The following is a 15,453-nucleotide window of genomic DNA, read 5'->3' as shown; positions in this document are numbered from 1 at the left end:
CGTATGTATATATATATATATATATATATATATATATATATATATATATATATACGTATAACTGTTCTGCTGTGTGGGACGTATTGGGCCATTGGGTTATTATTATTATTATTATTATTATTTTACATGAGTGTGGTATTGCTATTCTTTTTCTTTTTTGCTTTCGCTTTTTTAAAAGTCTGATGTTCTTTTTTGTTTTTCATTTCTTTCATTTAGGGTACACTGTTTTTCGTGTTTTTGTCTTTTCACACACACAGGTTTACGTCAATTGGCTCTCGTATTGTTTTTCTGTGTATTTGTGTGAAAAGTGAAGAAAACGGAAAACAATAATAACAACAAAACAAGAGTCAAAGGAAAAAAAGATAGAAGAAAAATAAAAGGCGCGCAACAAAACGCGTATATACACACACACACACGCAGAGAGCAGGAGAGAGGGTAGAAAAATCAAATGCCTCGTCCAAATGAGGTTCAGCTTTCAGCTGTACGGGAAGATCGACTTCAACAGGCACTGCAAGAAAATCACCGACTCAAGCGTGAAGTCTTGGAACTACAAGACAAACTCAAACTCGTACAAGTAAAGTTTCACAAATTGACAAGAGATTTAAAACGTGTGTCTCCGGAGGTGTTGCAAGAGTTGAATAATGTTGGTTCAAAACCTTCTCTTCCTCACTCACTGCCGCCTCCTTCTGTAGTACAGACGACTAGACCCCTCTCCTCTAGCAGCGCTCTCCCACAGGTGAAACATGCCTCGGGAACTACTACTACTGCTGCTACTGCTGCTACTGCATCCGGTAAACGACGGTTATCAACATCATTGCCTCGTTTATCCGCATTTGAGGGCACGTCTGCACCTTCTCCTGCAGACATGGAGGAACTTCAACGCTGTCGTGAGGCATTACAACGGGCACAAATGGAAATTACATCACTACGTGCTGCTGCACAAACTGCACCAGTAACCTCATCAGCATCACCAGCTGTGACTTTAGTATTAGATCAAATACGTCATGACCTTGAACGTGTGGTAGCTGAGAGAGATCAGTTAAAAGTGGAGTGTGACACTCTTCGAGAGCAATTAGCCCGAACACAAACTGAGTTAAATAATGTTCGGTTTTCTCAACAACAACATCGCTCCTTTGAGAAACAGTCTTACGATGTTCTTAGTGAGAAAGCTAAAACGGCAGAGAGTGCGAGGTTACAGTCAGAGATGGAATACCAAAAAATAATTGATGCTCTTACGCGAGAAAAGGATGCGCTCGCATTAAAGTTACGTCTCATGCTACAAGAAGAAGCAGGAAGACAGCACGATTTAGCTGCAGTAGATCCCATGGGACTTATTCAACTTCAAAGTGAGATTCAAGATAAATCCAAACAAATTACAATTTTAACAAGTCGTATGCAGGGGGCACAACAACAAGCGGAGACTCTGAAAGGAGAATGTACTCGTTTAGTAGAAGAACTTCAACGTTTTCACTCTCTCTTAGCAGAGACAAAACGAGAGTTATTTGAGGTTGAACATGAAAAGAGTATATTACAAGTTCGTTGTGCAAGAATGGAGGAACTGGAAGAGGCATTTAAACGCAAGAGTGAAGAGATTATTCGTCTGGAACAGGAACTTCTTCGAACAGCTGGAACACTTCAAAGTTGTAATCGTGAAACTGAAGAAGCGGTAAGACGAGAACTTGCCTCTCGTATTGCTGATCTTCAGGAAATGCGGGATAGCGCAGAGTCCAGGAGACGTGAAAAAGAGTCACAATTACTTGAAGCACAGCATCAACTTGTAGAGTTGCAACGACAATTAGATGTGTCACGTGAAGATGTACAGATGTACCGTGAACAATTACAAAAAGCTGAAAAGGAACGGGCTGAGTTGTCAAGAAATATTGCCTTGGCAGGTCATACGGTAGAAGAGTTTGGTGAAGAGGATGTACATCGTGCACTCGCCGTGGCCGCAGTGCGTAAAGCCGCGAGAGGAACAAAGACATTAGCAAGAACAAGAGGAACAAGTACAAATGAAGTAGCGAAAAAAATTCCATCAGAAGAAGCACAAGAGGCACTTGATATGTGGGAAACACTACAATGGGATGAAGGTTGGGAGGCGGATCAGCTACGAGAAGCACTCGCAAGTGCTGCACTTGATATGGAACTCGCAAGTACACGATGTCAACAGATGAGTGAACAGATAGAAGAAGAAAGGAAACTACAGCAAGCGCTATCAAAAGAGCGTGATACATTATTAGAAGAAAATATAGAGTTGCGTCGACGATTGACACATGTTCAAACCGTTTTTGCTAAACAACAACTTGAGGCATATAGAGTTGCAAAATTACGTGGAACTGAAGAAAGTAATATAAAGGATAATGGTCTTATTACATTTAATATTCGTGATTTAGAATGTGATACAGGTCTTTTACGTGCTCTTGGTATAAGTAACCCTACGGGTGCTGCTGTTGCGCTATTTTTCTCATTAGATGGACTAAAATCATATGATACTATGCTTTCACCAACATTTTACTCTCTGGATGAACCACTAGATATTACATTCCGTTACGATCAAATGGAAAGAGAGGAACTTACCCTATCTGATATTCGTAACACAACATTTATATTTCAGCTTCATCAGGTTCATGGTGCAACCAATACTGTTATCGCTATGGCAGAATTACCAGGTGTAGCATTGCTGTCATGTCGTGAACTAACAGTATCAGAGAGAATTGTTATGTTAAGTGGTAATGGAGAAGCATCAGGTGCCATTACTGTTGAGATGTGTGCATCAAATCTAATACTTCCAATTTTGCTGGATCGACCACTTATATCAGAGACTAACACCAACAAGAACAGTGGTAATGATAATAATGATATGTTCCTTACTGCAGAGGCATTACGTGCGGCTTTAATATCACTCCGTGGTGTAGTGGCACTGCGAGTTCAGGTATTCCGTGCTGATGGACTGTTGGCTTCACCTACACCACAGCCGTATGTTTTTTACACAGCATCTGCGCCAAGTGGACTGAGCTGTATTCGTGACACCGTCGTTCATACATCTACAAAGGCTTTTACTACAGATCCTGTATTCGACGTTGACCCTGTGGATCACCGCCTTGTAATGGATCGTGAACTTGTGCAGTTTGTTGCGGAGGGTTTTATTGTGTTTGTTGTGTTTGATGAACAGGCGAAGGAGGTGCGGGCGAACTTGGGTGTGGTTGAGGTGCCGCTGCGTCCGTTGCTGGCCTCACCGCAGGCGGTGGTGCGCACAACAGAGGTGCTGCACCCGCAAGGCACGTTGAGTGTTGGTCTCTCGTGGGTTTGCAGGGCATAGAAAAAATAAGTCAGATAAAGGCACTAAATATACATATATATATATATATATATATATATATATATATATATATATATGTCTAATTTATTTAGTATCTTTGTATGCGTGATCATCTTATCTGCTGTAATACAGCATGACATACGTCAAAGTGGTACTGTGGAAAGGAAAAAGAAAAGAGGATGAAAGGGAGAATAATACATTATATATATATATATATATTGTTTTATAGTTCTTTATGCAGTTGTTTAAGTTCACCCCCTTTTTTCCTATTATTATTATTATTATTATTATTATTATTATTATTATTATTATTATTATTATTATTATTATTATTAGTTTTTTTTTGTATTTTCTTCTCTTATTGGTGGTGTTGGTTGTATGAATAATAACACTAATTGTTATTATTTCTCATCCATGATTAATTAAACACATACACACACACACACACACACCACATCCCCCATTGCAGAGTATAGCTATAGAGAGAGAAGGCTGTGGTGGTTGCCGGCATGTTGTTCCTCACCCGCCGCCTTCTCGCGGAGGTGACGACGATCAACAGCAGCACCGCTTCCGCCAGCGGTCGCCTCATTCGAATTCGCAAAAAGTCCAAATGGATTGATCGCCGCAGTAAACGAATTCCCCACAACGGGAAGGACGTGTGGCTCTTTGGCGAACAGCCGAGCTGCGCCCTCTGCCACGTCCGCTTCCGCTACAAACAGGACTACGAGGCCCACAAGGACAGCGAACTCCACCAGAACCGGCAGCGGTGGGTCGAGACAATGCGCTGGTGGCGCGATGTCGGCGAGCCGCATTGGCGGCAGAACGCCAGCGCGGAGTGGAATTCATTTCAACAAAAACAAGTCGACGAACTGCACGGCGGCGGGCCGTGGCGACGGGCTGTAATGCTTGAAACCCCAAAGTGGCACACACGACTGCAGCCGCCAAACGCACGTGCGGAGATTCGGGAGCCGCGGGATCAACGATGGCCGGCATCGCCAAAGTGGTAAGAAAGAGGGGAGATTGAGGGAAGGGAAATGCATTTATCGCCTCGATGTTGTATTTTTCTCTTCTTATAAATAAAGTAATATATATATATATATATATTTCTTTCTCGGTTTATGAGTAGTGGTGGGAGAAATGGTTTGCGACTTTGTTCTTGCCGATAGGTGTCAGTGTGTTTTACTATTGTTGTGTAGTTCTACCCGGTTTTTGTTGTTGTTATTGTTATTATTATTTTTATTGTTCATACTCTGTAGTGGGAAATTATTGATTTGTTTCTATGGTGGTTTTCTTTTTTTTCCCCTTTTCATTTGAACGTCTCTTTTTTTTTCGTAGGAGGAAGCCGTAGGTCGGTACAGAAGTTTCTTCATATTTACTAGTTGCTCATTTTGTGAACAACAACAAAAAGGACAAGAATTAAATAAAGAGAAAAAAAGAAAGAGTAGTGACTACTTCCAGAATGAGCTACTCTCTGCCTAGCATTGAGAGGGGCAAAGGGAACAGCAAACCTGTTGAGCGTAAGACCCACAACAACAACAACAACAACGGCGAACATAACAATAACGGCAGTAAGAAAGCCCCTATTGCTGCTACAACAGATGGCGCAGAGACCGTCGAGGAGTTTCATCGTCTAATTCAACGGCGAACAATACATCGTGTATGTAGTAGTACAGATGAACATGAAGGGTACCTGAAACTTCTCCGAACTGTGCGAAAACAATTCTTGAACCGTCCAGAACCAGAAACATCACCTCGTCTCCCTCTTATTTCGAAACCCCCTATCCAATTCCATTCATGGGGAGGAAGGGCATCTACGTTATCACCATTGGCATCACAAGCGGCAGTAACATCAGCAGCAGCAGCAACAGTAGGGAAAGAGACTGAAACTCAAGCAGACAATAAAGATAATGAAACAAAAAGTTCAACCTTTCCTTCTGTATTCTCACGTGGTCTACATTTTAAGAAGGAAGGCGGTGTCTTTGTTTCTCGTGCTGAGGGGATACATAGTCATCCTATCCCTCTCACAGTTTTGGAGGAGGTGGAACGTCAACATTTATTGGATACAGAAGTCTGGGAACGAGGTGTACTTCTCCAGATGATGGTGGTTAGTTATGTCACTTTTGTTTTACGGGAAGAGTTGGAAGATCTTCAAAGTTCTGAGCGTAGGACTCGGGCTAATATTATCTACGGCGAGGAAAAGGAACGTCATTGGATGTTAAATGAGTCTGAAATTGGTATACAGCTTATCAAGTATAAGAGTATATTGCGCGCCAAGGAGGATAAGCGAAAGCGACTGGAAGAGGCAGATGCGCTCTATCCATTAAAAAGCAACAACAACCGCAGTAATACTACTTACCACACACCAACACCACCACCACCGCCAACACAAGAACCAGATGCAAGAATTATTTTACAACGTTATGTACGACTGAAACACGCCGCTGACATTGCCGCTCAACAGAACCACCAAACAGTTGAGGAACCAGAATCACATCTATCAGGGAAAGTGGAATCTGGGTTAGAGCAAAATGTTTTATCTGTGCCTGAACCACAGACACGTCTTGTTCGATTACGCGCTAAATTGCGTAATACTATTGGTATCGCAGCTTATGTTGGCCTCTTAGATAAAGATGCGGAAGATCGTAAAATAATTGAGCAATGTGAAGCAGAAGAGTTTGAAGGTATTATAGCTCTTTTTCATGAAGAGTACTCAGTTGTACGAGTTTGGCAACATAAACGAATGCACCTAGAACGTTTGCTGTATTGGCAAAATTTACGAGAGGAACGTCGAAGACAGGTAAAAGAGGTGGTGGAGGCAGAAGTTATGAAAACTCCTATATTATTCACAAATGAAATTGATGAATGTATCTTATATGAAAATGAGGATCGTAATATTATTTCTACTGAGGAAAATGCTTTTCGTGATATGATATATAAAATGTATAAGGAGACCAAATTTTCGGCAAAATTGGAATCCCTTATTGCTGAATATGATGAAAGTTACGCATCTTTTGTAGAAGATGAAGCAGTACTTCGCCAGATTTTGGTACAACGTTTAGAATTAGCACTTCGTGTATCGTTAATGCACGCATGGGAGTATGATATGGAAATTGTATTTTTTAAACAATTTTCACTACTTCAGTTTCTTACTGGACAAGACTCAACGTACGCTTCTCAGATAGTTACTATTCAACGTGCTTTTCGTCGCTGGAAAAATGGAAAACTTGGATGGCGTTACACTCATAAAGAGGTTGGACGAATTATTCAATCTAATCGTGATAGAAAGAAAATAGAACGTGGTATAAATTCGTTAACTGCTTTTAAAGCCTCTCTTATGGCTGATTGTGCTGCTATTCAGGATGAAATATTGGCAATACATGAGGCTGAAATAAAGGATTTGTGTGAAGAGGAGTTCCGACATCGTGTTATTGTTAACTCACAGGAGGAATGGGAGAAAACGAGATTATTTCAATCAGAAAGGGTAGACGTTCTTGAGAATATCATTATGCCAAAAATACAATACTGTCTTTCCAGTGAAGTTGATCTTCGTCGAGAGTTAGATGTCAGGGAGGAGTTTGAACGTCTCCAAATGGGCAAAATATTTGAAAACCTTCTCTCTGTTTTGGGTAAGAAGTGGATAATGGAAGAAAAGGAAGAAAAAAAAGGGCGGGATGCCATTATAGAGTCTGAAAAACAATCATTTTCAAGTATTCGTAGTGAAGAACTGGATGAACGGGAAATTATTCGCATTACAGCTATGGAACGTGAATTGGCTCTCGAAGAGGAGCGTCAATCTCTTGCGGAATCCCTCTTCTACCGTATGAATAGCCTTCAGGAATCGCATGAGGCGAAAATGTCTCAACTCATGTGGAACTGCAAATTAGGTGCATTGAAAATAGAGGCATTTGATACACGTGTGTGTCAAATACTTCTTCAGAGTTTTTGCACAGATGTACAACAATCTTTCACTGAGGAAGCCTTGAAGTTTACCAGAGAACGTGCTTCCTTTCTTCTGGAGTGCCATGTCGATATCCTTCACTCCGCTCGTCTGGCACTTGTACCATTGCAGGAAACATTCTTGCGTAATGTTGTGGTATCGGAGGAGCAAAAGGTGTGGGCGGCTCTTGTAACGATGGCGAATGAAGAGGCGAGCGATCAATTGCGATTATTACAGCGGCAGATGGCGTCGGCTACTATCATTGCGCAGTTTTACCGTAGTTATCGCCGTGGTGAAGTGGGACGATCAGGACGACGGCGGTATCTGCACGAGCGTTATGCATTTAAAAAAGAACAGAAGGAATTACGGGAGTTGCAGCCGGCTCAGCGATTGGTGGTTCAGCAGTGTAGAGATGCATTAAAGGAGGAACTGCAACAGGTATATAGGGAGAGAGAACAGGCAATTGGATTGATGCTGCGAGTGTTAGAGGAGAAATCAGAGCCACGGGCACGTTCAGAGATTGAGAAACTAGAACATATTGTCTATAATGTGATGTTGCGTAACTTTGGCTGTAGCACCACTGTGTGTGAACCAGATGCCTTGGCTGTACTCTGGCAAATGGAGTCATACGAGCGTGTTGGTATCATGCAAGAATGGCGAAAAGAATTTGAATACGTATTTGAACCCAAAAAGGCTACTTTTTTAAGGGATATCATGGCATGTAAAGTACAACGTTCTTGGCGTCGTTATATAACACACAAAAAGCGGCTCTCTGCTTTTCGTGAAGCTATGCAACAAGTTTTGCAGCAAGAGGCAGAGGAACGTGCATCTATGGAGTTACAAGAGATGGATGCATATGTGTTTTCTGTCATGAAACCCATGCAAGGCACAGTTTTACTAAAAGAGTACTTGATGAATGACGTGCCACAGCTTCTCTCTTACATGTGTTTTAACGTAGATTTCACTTACTGCATTGAGGAGGATGAGTGGCGGAATCGCATGCTACTACTATGGAGAATGCGACACCACCTGTTTGAGATTACACTTGAACAGGAGGAACCAAGTACACGAGAGACACTAGAGCGGCATTATTATTACAATGCTACTGAACAACTGGAGCTTGTGGATGATGAAAGTTCAGTACGTAAAGTATTAGAGAATGAACGTATTTTATTTCTTCTCCGCATGTTGGTGAGGGGGGAACATGAACACCGTGGTATTATTGCACTGGAGTATGGTAAAACTCTTCTTGATATGAAAGAAAGTAAATCCCGAGGACTTCTCTACAGGAAGTACTACACCACGCTTGTAAATCCCATTTGTGAACACTTCGCCTGTGAACAAGCTGCTGTTATTGCGGAAGAGGAAAACAAGGAACGAAAGGAAATTATGAGAACTCTAGAAGGAGAGAAAGGACGTTCTGGCCGCCAGGATACACCCAGCACTGAGCGTGAAGGTAGTAGTGATGTTAAAGGCTCTGATGCAGAAATAACTCCCAAAGGCAATAATCAATGGCAATTCCAGGAGGAAAAGAAGGAGGAAGTAGAAGAACTCGACGAGCCATTACAGGAGGAAAAGAAGGAGGAAGCACAAGAACTCGACGAGCCAGTACAGGAGGAAAAGAAGGAGGAAGCACAAGAACTCGACAAGCCAGTACAGGAGGAAAAGAAGGAGGAAGCACAAGAACTCGACGAGCCAGTACAGGAGGAAAAGAAGGAGGAAGCACAAGAACTCGACAAGCCAGTACAGGAGGAAAAGAAGGAGGAAGCACAAGAACTCGACGAGCCAGTACAGGAGGAAAAGAAGGAGGAAGCACAAGAACTCGACGAGCCAGTACAGGAGGAAAAGAAGGAGGAAGCACAAGAACTCGACGAGCCAGTACAGGAGGAAAAGAAGGAGGAAGCACAAGAACTCGACAAGCCAGTACAGGAGGAAAAGAAGGAGGAAGAGGTCGACGATGAAGAGGAAGAGGAAGAGTATGAATATTATTTGGAAGAAGTGACTGATGATGAAGAGGAGGAATCGGAAGAGGAGATTGTAGAGAGGGCAACGCCTGGTACTGTGGTTGCCGTTGGTCTGCCTCAATTCCAGGCAAAACACGTTGAAAGTGAGGAGGAAAGCGAAGAGGAATCGGAAGAGTACGAGGAGTACGAGGAATACGAGGAAGAAGAAATCACAGAAGAGAGAATCAGTAAAAACGAGGAGTTGTAGAGATGAAATATCGTTTTCATGAGTGTCATCGTGTACAGGTGGTTTCTTGTCGTATTGTGGGGTTTTCTGGTGGCTATCTATGTATACGTATTTATACATCTAATTATTTGTAGTTACTCTGTTTGTAGGGGTATTGTACTCTAACTGGTGAGACATCACCTTGGAAAAAAAAAACATGTATATAGGCATCAGTATTATTATTATTATTATTATTATTATTATTATTATTATTAACTATTAACAATACCACCTCGTATTTTTTTTTCTTGCTCATTGATCTTTTGGAACACTGAAATACCCTGTACCCTTTCAATAAGGTTTTTTTTTCTGTGCATTATTGGGGATATGAACTATTGTTTATTATTATTGTTATTATTATTATTATTATTATTATTATTATTATTATTATTATTATTATTATTATTATTATTATTATTATTATTCTTTTTCTCTCTCTCTCCCCTTGCTTTTTTTTCTCATATGTTGTGTCTGTGTCCATATTGTATTTGTTTTATAAGGATAAATTGAGTATACACAAGGGGGAGGTCTCCTTGTCGTACCCGCTTATCTATATATTTAATTATTATCTTCCTCCTTGTGTGTGTGTGAAAGAGAGGAAGGCATTTCAGTTTTGTGTTAGTTAAGAGAAAGTACAAAAACACAAACCGAGAAAAAGTTGATCATTCTCTCTGAGAGTGTGTGAGACTACTGATTTCACCTGTCAGCAGAGCATAGCAACAATAGCAAGAAGAAGAATAGGGTTTGAAGAAGGAAATAAAAAAGATTGTAGATTCTATTTTTTTGCTGTGGGAATAGAAGAGTTTCTGACTGCAGCAAAGAAAAAAAAAAACAAAACAAAAGGATATAAAGTCGCGTATAGACATTACGTTAAGTGTTACAGTAGAGTGGTCCTCTTAAAAAAAAAGAGATGAGTGACGGAGATGTTGTCGCGACATTCATGGCCATCAACGAGTGCAGTGAGGAAGAGGCCGTTGGTTATTTAGCAGACGCCAACTTTGATATTGGACTCGCACAATCACTGTACACCGCAGCCCAACACCACGATCAACAACAATCACAATCACAACAACAGGAAGAAGCTCAACAACAGCCATTGCGTGAAGCGCAGAGTTCTGCTCGTCCTCCGCTGGGCTTCTCATCCCCGTCGGAGCTGTCTAACACCGGATCGCCGGGGTACGCCACACCACCGTACTTAATGAGTCGACTGGACGGCGGTGGAGGCGCTGATCGACAGGAGCAATTTCCTGCGGTGCCAAGCAGTGGACAGGCTTCACTGCCATATGTCTATCAACAGTGGAGACAACAACAACAACAACAACAACGTCAGTCAAGCGTGGAGGCGGATATGGCGTCGGGGCTATTCCCAACACCGTCATTTGTAGAACAAGGGACTGTCCCATTTGCGCATTTTTGCGCTCGTGCATTGCAAAATGATCAGTGGGTACTTCTTTGTCTTCGTGGGGATGATTTCAAAAGTTTCTGCGTTAACAGGGATGTCTGGTGTTCTGAGAGAATGAGTGAAACAGTTAGCATGTTTTGTGTCTATGAAGTTAATGTCTCAACGGAGCAGGGAGAGCAACTCTCGCATGGTTATCGTGTTGACCGCCTGAGAGATATTCCAGTATTGCTTATTATTAACCCTCTTACCACATTGAAAGAATCATTGGTACCTTTGAACATTTCAGAAAGAGGTATTGATGCTAATGAAGTTAATGAAGCGCTTCTCTTATTTGTTGCAGAACGCGGTTCACCCTCTCAATGGGAGGATAAAAAGTATCAGAGGCGTCCTGTAGAGACTGTTTCCTCCGAACCCCAAAGGCAGGAGTTTTTAGTTGATGATGATAATAGTAATAATAATGTTGTTGATATTACTGACGACAATCACAGTCCTGCTGTCGCGGTGCCTCCACCTGTAGCGGTTGACATTACTCCATATGAAGTAAGTGCTGATGGAAAGAACGCCTTTGCATTGCGTTGTCGACTTCCAAACGAACAAATAACATTGCGACTGAAGCCTGAGACACCTGTACAACTGCTCGTGGATTACTTGGCCTATTGTGCGTATAAGAGCCGACCCGAAGCCTACCCTCACGGAGTGCCGAAGTGTTCAATTAAAACCGGTTATCCACCACGGGAGGTTGTTATTAAGGATCAGAATCAGCAAGTGTTGTCCTGGGGTGAGGTGCGTTCGGGAGATACAGTGTTTCTTCACATCAAATGAGGTGGAAGAGAAAAGATAAACAACAAAAAAAAATAATGATCTTTTACTGTATTGAGACCAATGCATGATGATAGGTGTCACTTCATGACATGAAAGGAACTGCGTGCTCTTCAGGGGAAGGGGGTGGGGGCACACTGCTTTGGTTTTGGTGTGAAGAGAAAGGGTAAGAAAAGAAAAAGAGAAGAAAGGAAAAAAAAATCTTGAGCGGTAATTTCTTCCTATACTATGAGTCGTGTCAGAAGGAACACAATATACACTACTTATACGTTCTCACGTAAATACGGTGATACAGAGAGACTGAAAAAAAAAAAAAACAGAATGCAAGAGGAAAGAAGGGCGTATCTAGTCATGAGTAAACTTTGTTCTTTGTATATTTCTTTTTTTTTTTGCTTGTTTTCTTTTCTTTTCTTTTCTTTTTTCTTTTCTTTCATTTTGTTCATGCTCGTGTTCTTTTTTTCTTGGTTTCTCTCCCTCTCTCTCTCTTTATCTTTAAGGTTCAGGGGCGTGGTCTCGTTACCCATAAATAATGCCCGAGGAAAAGCACCGCAAACGTCACCGTCGTAAGAGTCATAGGGATAAGACTAGTAAACCCTCAGTGGAGACGACCGTAGAGGAGGAGGATCAAGAAGAAGACTGGAATGCTAACCGTCAGCGTGTTGAACTAATCTGTCAAACTCCTCCAAATAATACTTGCAATGATTGTAATAGTAACGGGACGCGATGGGCATCTGTGAATCATGGCGTTTTTTTATGTATAAGGTGCTCTGGTATTCATCGTTCATTAGGTGTTCATGTGACAAAAATAAAATCTACAAATATGGATAAATGGCTCACGACAGAAGTTAATTTGATGGAAGCTATTGGCAATAAAAAAGGGAAATTGCTATACGAAGCTCGTCTACCAAAAGGGATGAAGCCTATGACATCCGCTGAACAAGAATCAACGTTGAAGACGTTTATTCAACAAAAGTATCAGGAAAAAGCTTTTGCAGTCGAAAATGTGAATGATATTCTTAGACAATACTATAAACAAACACGCTATGGAAGGAAACCAAAGAAAAGTACTACCAGTACTAGTCACACCATTGTAGCAGGAAGAAGTGGTGGTGATGGTAGAAGCACCCAACAGCGTGAAGAGGCTATGAAGGCTCTCTATGGTGTCAACGCAGACGCTATTTCAAAGAAGTCAAAGAAGGTAAAACCCGTACATGGTATATTTGGAGTTGTAAACGTTCCACTTGATGAGTACGAGAAGCGTCGAGAAGCTCTTTTAGCGCACTTTCATCTTAAGGAACCCTCTGCTGTTGATATTGTTGGCGTTGTGTGATTTACCACACATGACATTCCCTTGTTATCGCCATATGCGCAGAAATGCAAGGAAAGGAAAAAAAAAAAAGAAATATTCACGCATAAGAGTGTGCACATCCTCTTTTTTTTCTTTTTTCCTTCTCTTTCCCTATGTTCACTGTTATTTGGAAACCCCCAACTAGATTTGACTAATTCCACTTATTATTATTATTATTATTATTATTATTATTATTATTATTATTATTATTTTCCCAACTCTTTGTTTTTACTGCGATACTTTATTTTATTTTTTGTTATAAATCAAAGAGGAAAATTAGGTTAATATCAAACTATAATAGTGTGAATAAAGACAAAGCACATCTCAAGTGAACTTTTAAGATCAAAAAAGGAAAAAAAAAAAAAAAGAAGAAACAACAGGTGGATACTTTTTTATTTGTTTTTCCTATTATTTTTGACCTCCAACATGGAAAGTCTGTCTGTGAATGACTTGGAAGCAGTAAAGCGTGTTGTGGAGTATCTGCGTCACCACCCGGAGGAAATTTACCGTGACGAACTTCGAGACTTTCGTGCTTATTTGGTTTCCTTTGGTGCATCTCTGCCGCAACCCCGCGCAGAAAACAAAGAACAGACAACGAAAGAAGAAAGCAATGAAGAAGTGTACACAAGTGAACCAGATGAGGAACGGTGGGAGTTGGAAAAGGACCTACCGGATGATCATATTCCACTTTCCTCCAGCGCCGATCCTACACCAGAGGATGAGGAAAAGGCTGCTGAGCTCAAGGCCGCAGCTGCAGAGTCTGCCAGTCAAGGCAAAAAGGAAGAGGCTGTTGGGAAGATGGAGCAAGCATTGCGACTGGTTCCAGGTAAGGCGATGTACTGGTCGCAGCGGGCAAGTTATTTGCTTGACTGTGCACGACCTGCTGCTGCGTTGCGTGATGCCAGCCGAGCTCTTGAAATTAATCCTCAAAATGTCCGTGCATTACGTGTTCGTGGCATTGTTAATCGTCACTTGGGTAAGTGGGAGGATGCACTGAGGGATCTGGCGGAGGCCCAAACGCTTGACTACGATGAACATATTGATGGGCTTCTAAAGTTTGTGAAGGAGAGGATAAGTAAACGCCGTCAGGCACAACGTGAGAAGCAAGAGAAGGAAGAGCGTCAACGAGAAGAGGCTCTTCGTCGACAACGTGAAAAAGAGCAGTATGAGAGGGAACAAGAGAAGGCACAACAACAACCACAACAACAACAAGCCGGTGGATTCCCTGGTGCTGGTGCTATTCCTCCTGGAATGGAAGAACTACTAAACGATCCAGAATTCAAGACAGCTATGCAGGATCCAGAAGTAGCATCAAAATTGGCTACACTTATGCGAAACCCCATGTCTGCTATGCAAATGATGGGTGATCCAAAAATCGGACCTCTTATGCAGAAGATGATGTCCAAGGTGATGGGAGGTGGAGCTCCTAATGCATTCCCTGGTCGAACCCCTGTTCCTGGTGGTTTCCCAGGAGGATTTCCTGGAGGATTCCCTGGTGGAGCGAGCTCAAAACCGAATACACATTCCAGCGACGATTTAGATTAAAAAAAGGTTTAATGCATAAAGGTGTAATTTTGACAGTTTTATTATTATTATTATTATTATTATTATTATTATTATTATTATTATTATTATTATTATTGGTACCATGTTTTTTTTGTTATTTTTGGGTAGCAAAAGGCGGGATTTGATCGTGGTCTAAATATACGTTGTTGTTGTTGTTGTTGTTTTTTCTTGTTTTGTGGGTTACAGTACTCTCTTTCAAATTCCCCCATTTCCTTTCAACGTCATTTTTTTTTTTCCTTCTTTTTTTTGCTCTCGTTTTTTTTAATAGAAAAATTGTGAAGCGATGCCGTCACCCACCCGCCGCCGAGCGTCAAGAAGTGCCTCACGAGGGCGAAAGCAGCCAGTGACTCCCCCTGAAATGAATGGAAACGCGAAGGAAAGTGTCGCTAACATTGTCGTGGAGGCACGTACTGTGGAAGCGATTCTGGCACGGAGACCGTGTTCTGCGAGCAGTAGAAACTCTCAGTGTGGTATGTGGGCGGCAGTGGTCACTATGGAGGTTGTTTTCTTTGTGTGGCTTAAGTGGGCAGTGGACACCTATCTCGCCTATCGCGCAGCTAACCCATAGACTCTGTACCACTCTTTTATTTTTTAATTCCACCACTGTCAATGACGAATCACAGAGAGATAGAGAGGAAAAAAAAACGTATGTACATACGTACGTACAGCGAATAGATCTTGGGCGGCCCGAGAAAAGATACATAAACCCAGAAAAAGAGAAAAAAAAACGAAGTTCTGTCAACCTTTTATTGGTAAAAATTATTTAGTTTGGTATCATAATGAGGTTAGAACTGTCGATGGTGGCTTCAAGAGGATGGGGACGGGTGGAGATGTAC

General features: G+C 41.6%; 7 protein-coding genes across 7 annotated transcripts; all 7 read left to right on the top strand.

Annotated features, from left to right (window-relative positions):
• Nucleotides 1-448: 448 nt before the first annotated feature.
• Nucleotides 449-3,316, top strand: LSM04_004905 (uncharacterized protein; the record flags this gene model as incomplete). Its single annotated transcript, XM_067336012.1, has 1 exon — nt 449-3,316. One exon carries the CDS (start codon nt 449-451, stop codon nt 3,314-3,316), a length of 2,868 nt encoding a protein of 955 aa, XP_067192557.1.
• Nucleotides 3,317-3,825: 509 nt separating this feature from the next.
• On the top strand, nt 3,826-4,323 carry LSM04_008617 (uncharacterized protein; the record flags this gene model as incomplete). Its single annotated transcript, XM_067336011.1, has 1 exon — nt 3,826-4,323. One exon carries the CDS (start codon nt 3,826-3,828, stop codon nt 4,321-4,323), a length of 498 nt encoding a protein of 165 aa, XP_067192753.1.
• Nucleotides 4,324-4,775: 452 nt separating this feature from the next.
• LSM04_004193 (uncharacterized protein) lies at nt 4,776-9,464 on the top strand (the record flags this gene model as incomplete). Its single annotated transcript, XM_067336009.1, has 1 exon — nt 4,776-9,464. One exon carries the CDS (start codon nt 4,776-4,778, stop codon nt 9,462-9,464), a length of 4,689 nt encoding a protein of 1,562 aa, XP_067192514.1.
• A 928-nt stretch (nt 9,465-10,392) lies between these two features.
• LSM04_006206 (uncharacterized protein) lies at nt 10,393-11,706 on the top strand (the record flags this gene model as incomplete). The annotated part of the gene is made up of 1 exon (XM_067336008.1): nt 10,393-11,706. The coding sequence occupies one exon, from the start codon at nt 10,393-10,395 to the stop codon at nt 11,704-11,706; it is 1,314 nt and encodes a 437-aa protein (XP_067192616.1).
• A 526-nt stretch (nt 11,707-12,232) lies between these two features.
• LSM04_003733 (Arf GTPase activating protein) lies at nt 12,233-13,033 on the top strand (the record flags this gene model as incomplete). The annotated part of the gene is made up of 1 exon (XM_067336007.1): nt 12,233-13,033. The coding sequence occupies one exon, from the start codon at nt 12,233-12,235 to the stop codon at nt 13,031-13,033; it is 801 nt and encodes a 266-aa protein (XP_067192490.1).
• A 444-nt stretch (nt 13,034-13,477) lies between these two features.
• Nucleotides 13,478-14,596, top strand: LSM04_000352 (STI1 domain; the record flags this gene model as incomplete). Its single annotated transcript, XM_067336006.1, has 2 exons — nt 13,478-14,468; nt 14,523-14,596. The coding sequence occupies 2 exons, from the start codon at nt 13,478-13,480 to the stop codon at nt 14,594-14,596; spliced, it is 1,065 nt and encodes a 354-aa protein (XP_067192293.1).
• Nucleotides 14,597-14,900: 304 nt separating this feature from the next.
• On the top strand, nt 14,901-15,185 carry LSM04_001599 (uncharacterized protein; the record flags this gene model as incomplete). The annotated part of the gene is made up of 1 exon (XM_067336005.1): nt 14,901-15,185. The coding sequence occupies one exon, from the start codon at nt 14,901-14,903 to the stop codon at nt 15,183-15,185; it is 285 nt and encodes a 94-aa protein (XP_067192375.1).
• Between the last annotated feature and the right edge of the window lie 268 nt (nt 15,186-15,453).

Source organism: Trypanosoma melophagium (genome assembly GCF_022059095.1).
Source record: "Trypanosoma melophagium isolate St. Kilda chromosome Unknown ctg2segment0, whole genome shotgun sequence".
In the NCBI taxonomy this organism is placed as follows: Eukaryota; Euglenozoa; class Kinetoplastea; order Trypanosomatida; family Trypanosomatidae; genus Trypanosoma; species Trypanosoma melophagium.
This window is presented reverse-complemented; position numbering and strand designations above follow the sequence as displayed.